Source organism: Uncinocarpus reesii, genomic scaffold (genome assembly GCF_000003515.1).
Source record: "Uncinocarpus reesii 1704 scaffold_3 genomic scaffold, whole genome shotgun sequence".
NCBI lineage: Eukaryota > Fungi > Ascomycota > Eurotiomycetes > Onygenales > Onygenaceae > Uncinocarpus > Uncinocarpus reesii.
Window position 1 is genome coordinate 2,581,891 of NW_003052498.1, and position 12,553 is coordinate 2,594,443.

At 36.5% G+C, this 12,553-nt stretch overlaps 3 protein-coding genes across 3 annotated transcripts in view; 1 reads left to right on the forward strand and 2 right to left on the reverse strand.

The window, feature by feature from the left end:
- The window catches only part of UREG_05673 (uncharacterized protein), a gene marked incomplete at both ends in the record, with an annotated part of 3,350 nt that extends 1,938 nt beyond the window's left edge, over positions 1-1,412 (forward strand). The window contains one exon of the mRNA XM_002584938.1: positions 55-1,412. Coding sequence (XP_002584984.1) covers positions 55-1,412 — 1,358 coding nt within the window. The remainder of the gene's footprint in view (positions 1-54) is intronic.
- Positions 1,413-1,665: 253 nt separating this feature from the next.
- On the reverse strand, positions 1,666-3,875 carry UREG_05674 (uncharacterized protein; the record flags this gene model as incomplete). Its single annotated transcript, XM_002584939.1, has 3 exons — positions 1,666-1,810; positions 1,858-3,568; positions 3,620-3,875. The coding sequence occupies 3 exons, from the start codon at positions 3,873-3,875 to the stop codon at positions 1,666-1,668; spliced, it is 2,112 nt and encodes a 703-aa protein (XP_002584985.1).
- An 886-nt stretch (positions 3,876-4,761) lies between these two features.
- UREG_05675 (uncharacterized protein) lies at positions 4,762-7,150 on the reverse strand (the record flags this gene model as incomplete). Its single annotated transcript, XM_002584940.1, has 2 exons — positions 4,762-6,809; positions 7,132-7,150. The coding sequence occupies 2 exons, from the start codon at positions 7,148-7,150 to the stop codon at positions 4,762-4,764; spliced, it is 2,067 nt and encodes a 688-aa protein (XP_002584986.1).
- Between the last annotated feature and the right edge of the window lie 5,403 nt (positions 7,151-12,553).

Here is a 12,553-nt window from a genome sequence, read left to right on the forward strand (position 1 = left end):
CTTCTTGGACAAACTTGGAGGTGCAGGAAGCTCAATCTATAACCGGTTGGGCAGGACGTCTATACAATACGCCATTTTCTAGCTTTGCCAATGCCCTATCCGGGATGATTGTGGTCCGGTCCAATCTCGAGTTCTTGAGTGAATTTACTACAATTCGCTTTTTCCCATCTACCAAAGGTCTAGTGTTGCAACCTTATCTTCGTGTTCCTAATATTTACATCCACCTCTCCACAACGTTTCCAACCGAAAAGCATAAACGGTCGTTTTTAGATGAAAGACTTCGGATATCGTACAGAGGAATTGACCAGCAGTCTGGTCACGCTATGACAGTGGTTCATGGTCGATTCACCACCACTGTTGACGATTTTGGCGCACTATTTGCAAGGCCAAACAAGGGCTTTTCCTTTCAGACCAACGGAAGTGGCTTTACCATGGTGTTCTCTACCCCTATTGGCTTGCCCATAATCACCAGGTTGCTTGACAGGTTACACCAGATTGATAACATGGTTTTTGCCGTTGAGCTATTGAAATCTAAAGGATTCAAAATCTTCCTTCTGTCACCCTTGCGAATTTCTTTCGCCTATCCATCACGAAAAGAATTTCGAGGGAGCATCAGATATTCTTATGAGGAGAAAAGTTCCCAAACCAGGTCGGAGTCGTGTGTTATTCCAGTCTCAGATCCTAGTTCAATCACACACCCTCGTATCGACATTGGCTTCAATCACCAAAACCCTCATCGGCGCATTAGGGAATCGCTCTCCGAAATTCTCACCTTCCACAGAGATGGTCTGAAGTTGGTTCTCGAGCTCCTTAATGCGACACTTCCCTTGCTATGCGCTTTAGAACAAATATGCGGCGACGCATATTCTAGGAATGCACGATGGTTCGAAACCCAATTTACAGCACGCAGCGCAAAGATGTATCAAATTCGATACCCATTCATCCGCCATCGCTTTAATCTCAGCGCCAGCCAGCGGAAAAGTCATGTAGTCTGGGTCCTACAAAATTCGACTCGAGGATCTGACAGGTCCAATCACCCTTCTCTAGAGCTCCGTTTAAGAAATGAAATTTACAGTGTTCAAGGTGACGGGTGGAGGGGAATCAACCATGGTGGCATTGCTTCCTCAACAAGTGTTGATCGTCTCGTCTTTGGTCTCCATAACTTGGTCACGTCTTACATCGCACAAATGACACCTCGGAATCCAAACGATAGGCTGACCGAGTCGATCCCAAACGTTAGTCATGGACTCGAGGGGCACTCCCTCAAGACTGAAAATCAAAGCGGGCAAGATGACCGTTTTTCTCTTGCCTCTAAACCTGCCATCAACGGCGCGAATGGTAGCCCAGATACAAATGTTCAAAGTGCTCAGCAAGAAAGGACTACTGATGTAGATGTAATCTCAATCGACTGAATGAAGGTACCAATTTAATATTCGCTTGTTTACTAACGCCACATATCTAGGAGTAGAGGTCGCAATGGTAAACTTCACTCTCTCTACCGCACTTGACTTCCTAGAAAGCTACTGGACTCCTTGTCATCTCCACGCCCGAGTGTTCCACCAAGGCCAACGCGCTCGCCAGACATTATCTTTCTTGGAAGTAGCAGAAAGAGTGGTTGAGGCAATTTGCTGCAACAATACTCTATACTTCGAAAGTACTCCGTATCTATAATTTTCTTAGAAAATAGATGTATGCAAATTGTTTCATCTCTTCAATGTCACCACCCTGAACGACCTTTTCATCATTGAAAAGAACCCAGCTATGATGTGTTTGATTCGGAAGCTGTTTGTGCACAAATGCAACATAATGCCTAGAAACGTTAGATTCGAGACCTCATTTTGTAGGAGGCCTACTCACCCAGTGTGAACCGAGGCCCCTTTGTGGCAAATTAAGGAATGTAGCCGATAAAGAGCAGGTGTATCAGTGGACCCAGGAAGCTCCGGGGTGGGTTTACCATCTAGCTCAATTTCCTCAAGCTCAGGGTCATCTTGATGGTTTAAAGCCCAATCTAAGGCCCTGTTAATATCTCCCGACGTTTCTAAAAGTGCCTTTCGTGCTTTTGAACGATCGATGCCCATGTCAAACAACTGATCAACCTTTGCTTCGTCCGCTTTTGAGTCTTGTTTGTCTTCATTTTCTGGTTCTGCAAAGATGCCCGGTGCATCGATATCCGGGTCATCCATATGTGCGAATAGCCAATTCAATGCAGCGTCCACGTCTACATTCCCTGTGGCGTAGAGCGCCTTCTTAATACGAACTTCAGGGAATCCCATGCTATGTAACATGTTAACTGCTTCCGCGTTCGGTTGAAAGTCAATCTTCTTGGGAGAAGGAGCATCCTCTAAAAGAATCTCGCCTTCCTGAGGGCCCGACGATAGATACTGGCCGAAATCTAAAGGCTCGTCACTCACTTCAACGGGGATATCAAGTTTGGTAGGCACCCAATTAACCAGTTCAAATCGTCTCGCGTTGACTAACAAATTCTGGGGGACGGTTTTAAAGAGTGATCGCTTTCGAAAGCCGTCCTTGCTTCCGCACCCAGAGCATGTCAACTCAACGACTTCTTCAGCCGTAAAAATATCAAGGCACTCCCTGATGGTAACACGCTGAAAGTTCGACTGGGTTGGTTTTGTTTCGCTTGTTTGGGAGCCAACGTTATCTTTTTCGCTTAAACGACGGACTGGAACTGAAATTGAAATATTATCTTGTTCATCAACTTTATACCGCACCTTCCCACATGATAAACACTGCAACCGCTGCTCCAATGCAAAACGGAACGAGGTCACTGGATTTAGAAGATCAGAGTGTTTACTGAGGTTAATAAGTTTGAAAAGATGCAAGAGGAGTTCAAAGGCATCTTGCTGCCGCATTGTCGAGAATTCATCATGGCCGCGACCAATTAAATGTTTTAGCATCCCTGGAGATAATCCCGTTTGATACGGTAGATCCTTAGAACTCGTGTGTGCTACCGCATCCGAGTCTGGGACGGAATAACGTCCTGACATCAGCCCATCTGCAAGTTTTCTTAATTGTGTTTCAAGATCTTCGGCTGGTAGAGGTACGGCAGGCGGTTGTTCTGTTGGCTTAAAATATCGACATCCAAATTCAGGAAGGGAAAACAAGCATTGAAGGGCACTAGCCAGGTAGCAACTGTTGCCGAGATTGCGCAAGCCTGTGAGTCCCGGTCCAAAAATCGGTTTCAGATCCATTCCATCATTCGAGGTCATGGTGAACTCCCAGCTTAGGTTGTGCTCGATTTGCATTTCAGTTAGGCTCTTTTCGGTTTTCTTTTGGTCTGCAATGATAATTCCCCAATGTGCCAAATGATCAGTAATATTCGGATCGACTCTTTCTTCGTTGCAAACATAGCAAAATATATCCGCGGACCCCTCCGGGGTGATAGAGTTCAATTTCACCGAGACAGAATGATTCATGTCCTGGGCGTGCGTGAGCGCATGAGAATTACCTCCCATGCCTCCAAACTGATTACGGCCACAGCCAATATTTCCGCATTGTAAGCAAAGCCAGAGATTTTCTTGCATAGTGCATTGAGAGCAGTGGGACAGTTCTACGAAGTCGTCAGAATGCCTTGCCATTGTCGAAAAAATAATATACGTACGTGCAACTCGTTCCAAATCACTACCCTCTTGGGTGAGGCATAAGGTATGCTCGCAGGAAGTGAGCTCGAGCTCCCATGCCTTGACTTCTTCCTTGCGAGAGAAAGTGAGCGCATTCATCACTCCATCAACCACCTTTTCGAGTCTTGAGGAAGAGGAGATATCAATATCATCAATCTGGCATTCATAGCATACTACTTTCGTGGTAGTGTGATAACGATCTTCTTCAGTCACTGGTGTGATGGCCAACTTTGACATTTTAGGCGGGGGTTCGTCGCGCTGCAGGACGAGGTTAGTTGTACAAGCTTCGCCACCATGTATATCCAAAAACCATCAAGTGTCAGTTACAGAGCAGACCTGTATGGGCTTTCGTCTTCTTTTAATGTTCAATGCCAGTGTGTGTCCCCAACGAGAATGATGGAGGGAAGCATGGTTTCTATCTCCAGTGCAGCCGCCGTTAAAACAGCTGAGGCAAACATTCAGCCCAGATGGTTCATCCTTAAATGATAGTCAGTAAAGATGTAGGATGTCATTATTGCGTTGGAAGCTGCATACAATCGAGTCAAAACATTGAGTACAATCCTCTCGGTATACAGATTGGGTAGAGTTAGGAGGCTGTAGCTCTGCCGAGTCGACATGCAGGCATACCATTTTTATTTAGAGTGTAGTAGAAGTGTTATGCCAGTTGTATGTTTTGAGTAAAGAGATAATTTTATCCTCTGGGGATGAATGAAGAATGTTGAAGAGCCATCCATCAAGGAAGTTAAAGAAGGTTCACCAAGAATCCAGTAGAGCAAGTATGGAGTACCGAGAGCCAACCAACTTTAGCTAATACTTAACTAACTACTTAACAGACTCACTAGTAGTTAAGTGAGCCGAGGATCACATAACTTGGTAATTAGTTAGCAAGTCAGTTAAACTATTTATCATTTCATTGGCTAGGAAAGATACCTGCTACATATGGAGTACTCCATGCCCTTCATTTCAATAGAGATGTTTCTCATCTATTAGTATGGAGTATGAAGTACATAATCACAGTACATACTACTGGACCAAAAGTGAAACTTTCTATAAAAGTTTTCTCAAATTTCCCGCGTTGAATGACACAGTTACCCAATTATATGTATAGAATTCTTGGAGTCTTCTAGAACTGGCTTTCATGTATACAGCTTTTGTGTGTGATAAAGTCATATTCAACCCAAGAAGCGCGGTTAGGGGATGCATCGGCCACAAGTCTCCCAGGATTGATAACATGACAGCCCTCATATGTGAGGGTAAAAGGGCCAACTGCTGGATCGGCTAGAATTAAAGTGGTTGGGAGCGGGTATAGGTGAAGCGCCGTGGCGTAATCCCACATTACCGGCCTAACAGTTGTTGGAAAGGGTGAGAGATGTCCCTGATCAAGTAATGACTTGACGAGCTTGTGCGAGACACTTATGTTAATTTTAGCGTTGCCCTGTATGTCATCACTTTCTGTCGATGGGTATTGATCTGACCCCGTGAGGGAAATTTTGGTGCAATCCATAGTATTTGAACATGCATCCTGATCACCGAGATAATTGATACCGGTGGTGGTCGTTGGTACCTCATAAGTTTCCCCTTCTAAGTCAAGAGACATACGCCTTAGCCGTTCGGAAATATCATCTCGAAAAACAACCAACTCTTCCACTGGGCCAAAAATACTAAGACGTGCAGGATTAGTTGTCCAAATGGCGCTCCCTTTTAGTTTTTTAGATAGGAAATTTTGACCCTCCTCGTTAGCTATGTTGAATGCATGGCGCACTCGGGAAGTAAAAAGGTCCGGAATAGGTCCTCGTGGGATGGGTGGCGCTGCTCCAACACAGAAGCAAGAAGTCCATGGATCGTTGTCTCCTGGCACAAAAATGAACATGGAGTTCTGCAACAGGCGCATACAATCAGAGAGAACCAGGGCGAGCTGATCAAAATGCTCTTTGTAATCAATACTATCTGCAAACTCATTCCCGCCCATGACAGGTCGTTGTGCAAAATTGCCAATTAGTAGAAATGCTAGAGGTATCCGCGCCAGGGGGAGCGCATCATAGGCTTTGAGTACGTTCCTAAGGCCTTCCAGATTTCTTTGGCTGTCCAAGTTGATCTCACTCATAATCACCAGTTTTGTCCGAGTTTCAGTCACAGAGTATTTTTGTTTTAACCGCCTCAGGCGATTTCCTTCCGTGCGTTCGCTCCCGACCCCAATGAAATCCATCCAACCGAACCCTTCATGAGAAATAGAGGCGTAGCCAGAAGTCGAGATTCCAAGTGATACTTCCCTCCTCTCACAGGGCGGACCAGCAACTGATAAAACCACAAATTTTCCCCCAACGTTGCCCTCATATCCACAAGTTGCGCTAGTTTGAGTGCCGGCATTTGTTTGCTCCTCATAGATCCCGTCAACAAGCAGGATCATGCCTGGTGCGAACCATGTTTCGCCTGCAGGTACACCTTTTGCATGCTGGATACTCAAAGCAATGGTACCAGTAAGATCAGATAGGTATAGACCCCCCGAAGGGGACAGGTGGATTAGCCCAAGAAGTAAATGCGATGTGCTATTTCGTCCTTGAAGACTCGACACGAAAGTAATGTTGTAAACCCCGTCGGGAGAGAGCGAGGACTGAGTTGGCCGAAAGGCGGGAGAGATATTCGATGGCTTTCGAAATGCGTTATTTCGTAATACACGCTGATATACACGGTTATATCGATCTCGGAAAGTCTCAATTCTGTCGCATGAGGACGGTAAAAGGGAAGATGAGAATGGCGACATAACGAAATGGCGTCTGTCGCTGTCATATATCACTCTAGGTTGTTCAAAAGCATTGATGACCCGAAACCACTTCCCAGGATCGCTCAACAACAAATTATCACTGGCGAGGGTACTGGCACGTGAATTGGGGTCATCCATTTTATCATACAAGGCAGAGGAAGTGTCGGTAACAAGGAGATCGTCGTTCTTACTTGACGTGTTGGAGTGTGCCTTGCCAGGCAGCAAATGAAGCTGGCCATCGCTAACACGGCTTTCCAAAGAGTCCAGTATCTTTCTCAATGATGGTTGCGTCGCTTCCTCAACTATGGCTCCACCACCGGCATTCTTCCATGTTCTCGCAACTTCATCAAGCAAAATCTCCGCTAGGCCGTCTTCGCGCCATCCGCGACCACAGTTGCTACCCACGAAATCTGGCAAGCAACTCAAAGTGACCCGGAGGTCACACTCAGAGAGTGTTTTTTAGTGAAAAATGCGGAACACAATCGGACGAAGGACAGGAGGGGAGAGTAGCACAGGGGAGAGTGCCTTGTTGGTTCTTTTTTATAGTAGAACTCATCCTTTGGATATTTGAAGCTTTGATTTCAGCATTAAAATGATACTCAAAAGCCCCAGAGACACAGCACAGCCTACTTATCTCAGAAAAAGTTAACTAGTTAATAATGAGCTGACATAACTGGATTGTTAATTTGATCAAGTGGAACCTGAGTTTACTGAGGCAAGGGATTAACTCACCAGTATTACAGCAGCTCATAGCAGCCACATTGCAAATAAAAAATTTTAGATTTTCAATTTGTCAATCAGAAAATTTACAATTACATTTTTCATGACTATGTATGGTGGACAGTGAGGATCATGTGAGTTTGATCCACATAATGCAAGTTAATGTAATCATCACATGATTTTGTAGCTCACCACCTGCACCTTTGTCACTGTCTAAACAATTTGGCACTAGAGGATAGACTTTCAAGCTATGTCATATATAAACTAGACAATTATCTCTTGATTTCTGTTAGGGTCTGATGTAGAGTGGTCAAGAAGCATTGAATTCAGAATCATGTGACTGAATTCTCAAGACAACTGCTGTTAGTAGAGTTAGAGCAAGAGCTTAAAACAAGAGAGTATATATTATAATTACTTCAGATTTCTCTTTTCTTTATCATGTTTAGTATTTTTGATTAAATCTATTTAATATAGTAGTTTATTAAATTCTTCTTCTGTTCTTGTGTCTAGTCTAAGATTGTATTATAATACTAAACATTATCTTACTTTACTCTTTTTGAAGTCTTTTGATTAAAAAATTTCAAGCAGTATTGATTATGACTTTAAACATGTCAGCATTCATAAACAATCTGAATTTATTACTATTGAAGAATCAGCTGTTGAATTTTTTCTTATATTAATGAATCAATCTAGTCTCAAGTTCACAAGAAAACAAAATAAATTAAATTTCTTTTAAATACTTTAATACTGCTGTAAAACAGAACACACAAACAGTCTATAATAAAATCAGCAGCATAATTTATAAAACTTGAGTACACAGTAAATAAATTAAAAGAAAAGTTCAGAATCAGATTAATATTCTGAAGAAACAAGTAACTGCTCTGATGAAGAAATGAGATTGATATAAAAAAGCATGCATAATTATATTATTAAATATGCAGAAATGAGAAAGCACTTCTGCTTGTTTAACTAAATTCAGAAAAAAAGTGATTAATTAAGATTAATAATCTCAAGCATCTCACAGATGAAAAGAAACTCAAGTTTGAATATTAATTTTTTAAAATAAAAAATAAACTGTGAGAAAATACAGATCACTTTCTTACTGAAATCAGCAAGATTATTTATATTAAAAATTGAACTGATAAAAATGTCACACATTATATTACTTTCTGTATATAAGAAGAATATTCAGAATATTATTAAACAGCAGAAAAAGTGTTCAAATATTTAAAGAAAATCTATAAGAATCTGAATAAATTTCTCAATATAAAGAATGATTACTGTTAACTGATTATAAGAAATAATAATAATTATTATAAGTTTATTATTAAGTTCCTGCACTTGATGAGAGAAGCAGAAATATTTAAAAAGAATTATAAGAATAATTTTATAAATAAATTATTTTATAAAATGCAGAAAGCAGTGACTGCTGTTCATATTATCATCAGAATTTTTAGTAAATTTCAGAAAATCTGCTTGCACACTGCTTGCACTCTGAAGAAAGTTCAGACAGTTATTAATTATTAAAATTCTGCTGAAACAGCTGCTTACAATACAGAACAGTAAGTTAAAAATTTTGCATTCAGCTGTAAGAATATTATAATCTCAACTTCTGAGAATAAAGACTGACTGAAATCAATTATATATCATTATTATAAAGATCTCAGTCACATAAAGTATAATTACTTATACAAACACAAGACACTCACAGAGATTCAGAAATTGAAACTTAATAATAAAAATAATTAGTTAAAAAAAGAATAAATCTAGAAGAAGTCTTCATTCTGAGCAGAAAAGTATTATTAAAAAAGCTGAATTTAAATAATTTAATAAGAGAACAGTCATTTCTTATATATAATAAATTAATATTGAATAAAGTTGTGATTTCAATCAATTCTCTCATTGATACTGAAGTGAACAGTTCAATTTTTATTGACATATAATTAGTGATAGATGTGACTCAAATCTACAGTGAAAATACTCACTGATTACTGAAGGCATGCAGTATCAGAAACTTTAATAAAAATACTGAATCACTCATCACTCATCTTGTCTTTTTTCATCTATAATTAGATGATTGTTAATTTGAGAATGTTTTTATACTGATTACTAATTTGAGATAACATCTCTTAATTATTAAATAAAAATAATTGACAGATCATAATGTCTGCTTAAATATAATTAATTAAAGATTACTCTGACTGAAGAAGTTTTCAGTGAAAAATACTGTATTAATAGTAATACTGAAGTCAGTACTGCAGAAGATTCTTTAACAACTTAAATCAAATTTATAATATTAAGAAGAAGTAAACTGTAAAGATAAATTAATAAAACTTGAGATTCTATATGAGTGATGAAACAGTCAGAAAGAATATAAATAAATAAAGAAAGATTCTGTAAGCAAAACTCACATCTTAAATTAATTAAAAATATCTCAAAAAATATTAAAAAAGCAAAAGAATCAGTGTTCTCAGTAATATAAGATGACAGATATAACATTTATTAATACAGTAGCATATAATTAACATGTGAGAAAGACATCTAGTAACTATTATATAACTTTACTGCAGAAAATTGACAGACTAATAGATGAAAAGCAGAAAGATATTAATAAAATGAATGAAAATAATAAGAAGATTGATATTAATAAAAACTCTTAAAAATCTATAAATAATTTCAGAATATATTTTTAAAGAAGATTTCAGATCAGTTGTTACTGTACTATAAGAGAATGAACTATAAGATTGATCTTCTATCTGAAATAAATTCAAATAGAGACATAAACTGAGCACTACTGTATAAAATAAGTATGAAAGAACTGAAAATAATCAAGAAGTACTTAAAAATTAATCTGAAAAAGAAATTTATTATATCAGTAACTGTACTCTTTGCATTATTAATTCTTATTATTTATAATGAAGTAAAACTGTACTTCTGTATTAATTTCTGCAAGTTAAATATAATTTTAAAATATAATCAATATCTTCTGCTCTTGATTAATGAGCTGATGAATCAGCTGAATAAAGTCAAGTATTTTATTAAGCTTAATATCTGTCAAGAATTTTACAGAATCTGAATAAGTGAGAAATCAGAGAATTTGATTAGTTTCTGAATACAGTATGAATTATTCAAATATCATGTAATTTTATTTAAATTCATAAATGAACTTAAAATCTTTCAGTAATATATTAATTCAATTTTCTTTAATTATCTGAATAATTTCATGATGAGATTTGTGAATGATCTGCTGATTTATAGTAAGATTAAAAAAAAACACAAGAAGTAAGTAAAAAAGATTTTATAATAATTATAAAAAGCTGAGCTACAGATCAGTATCAATAAGAGTGAATTCAGTATGCAACATATTAAATATCCAGAATTCATTATTATTATAGAAGACATTGAGATGAATTTAAAAAAAAACAGTAATTATTATTAAGTGAACTGAATCATTAACAGTTTAAAGAGTATTATTATTTCTGAAATTCTGTAATATTTACTGATGTTTTGTAAAATTCTACAGCTGTATAGTCAAGCTTCTTTACTGATTTATTAAGAAGAATCAATTTTTTATTTAAAGTGTGATATGAGAATGAAAGGTGGATTGATTTCTCTATACTAAAGAGAAACTAGACTATCCATATAAATGTACAACAGTGAGTCTATGTTATTGAACTTGTTGTTCAATGTAACAAATTGGGGTTTAGTGATCAATACTTCAATGATGCTTGATCTCAAGTCAGCAGACTTGCTCAATGACAAAAAGTTTCTGTACAGATATATCAGAGTTGAGTCAAGACTGTTATGTCTCCTCAAGAATAGTGAGAGCAGATACAATCATACAGTATCATAAAACTTTATTAATATGAAAAGTAATCAAGATATAATAGTATCTGTATAGATAAATCTATAGAGAGAATTGTAAGAGAAATTAATCACAATGAACAAATTCATCTGATCAATAGTAAAGAGTGTTCTTATATATATGATGAGTATTATAAATAATTCAAGCAGTCTCTTCTATTCTCCTGTTCTAGTTAGAATAATTATAATTATTCTGACTATTCAGCTATCTGTCAGTTAAAATAGTCACTACTATCTTGATTATTCAGTCATATGACTTTCATCTTCTCAGATTCTAGTTTTTTCTGTCTGTAACTTGTAATCTCATCATGCATCACTTTCTGATCACATTCTTTATACACTCTTTTAATAATGTATAATGTTTCTGTACTGTATCACAAGATTTATAATATCATTCTCTTCTTTCTTAATATATTATTCTCAACCACTTGTACTTCTTCTTGAGTATAAAAAGTGATTATTCTCTTGCTTGATTTCTCAAAAGATTTTTCTTTCTGTAAATAAATATTCTCATGATATTATTACTATAACTTCAAAGTCTTCTCACAATAATAAGTATCTATTTTTTAAAATTAAAGAAATTAATGTCATAATGTCTTCTTGCTGCATTTATTATTCTCATTATAATAAAGAAAGTATTTATTCTGATAAATTGATAAAGTATTTTGAATATTATTAACTCAGTTATTATTATATTATTGATTCTGCATCTTCTGATTATGATTAATAAAATCTCAAAGCTGCTCATGACAAGCTTGAACTTGAAGAGACAAAAATCTTTAAAGCTGTTCAAGCTGTTTCTGTTAAATTTCTTTATCTTTAAAAACAAAAATATCTTCTTCATAATCATACAGACAAATTTTTTGAATAAAATTTTCAGTCATTAAAGAAGTTGAAGTATCTTAAGAAGAAAGAACAGAAAAGAGTGACTGAGCAAGCAGAGATTTAATAATATCTTGCTATATTAAATAATCTTTCTCTGTTGAAGTCACTTCTCAAATTCTTCTTTTTATTTATTAATGCTCTTTTAAATAAGAGCATTATTAATGATATATCTTAACAATCTTTCAGGTGTTCATAAGATTCTTCACTGATTTTCAGATGTTTTCTGAGATATTATATTTTTTTTATTTTATTAGATAGTGAAGTTTTCCACTGATTATTTAATAATCTAGTAGTTGTTTAACTTTATATTCTTGTTCATTATTAATTTCTGTGGGCATTTCTTTAGCATGTAGTGATGCTTCTTCTAGTAATGAAACATGAAATATAGAATATATTCTCATTTTCTTTAATAATTGCAATCTGTAGTTGATCTTTTCAATCTGCTTTTTAATCTTGTACAGTTTCAGTTTTTTAAAATCAAGTTTATTGTTTGATCTTTTTATCTTGATATTTTATTAATTAGAAATACTTTCTCTCTCTTTTTTAAGATAGATGTCTTCTAATATTTCTGATTATAGTAATACTTTATTCTTTCTTATAAGAATTTAATATTTATCTTTATATGATCTTGCAATTCTTTCAGTTATTTTATAGTAAGCTCTGCTTCTTGAGCTCTCTGTTGTGC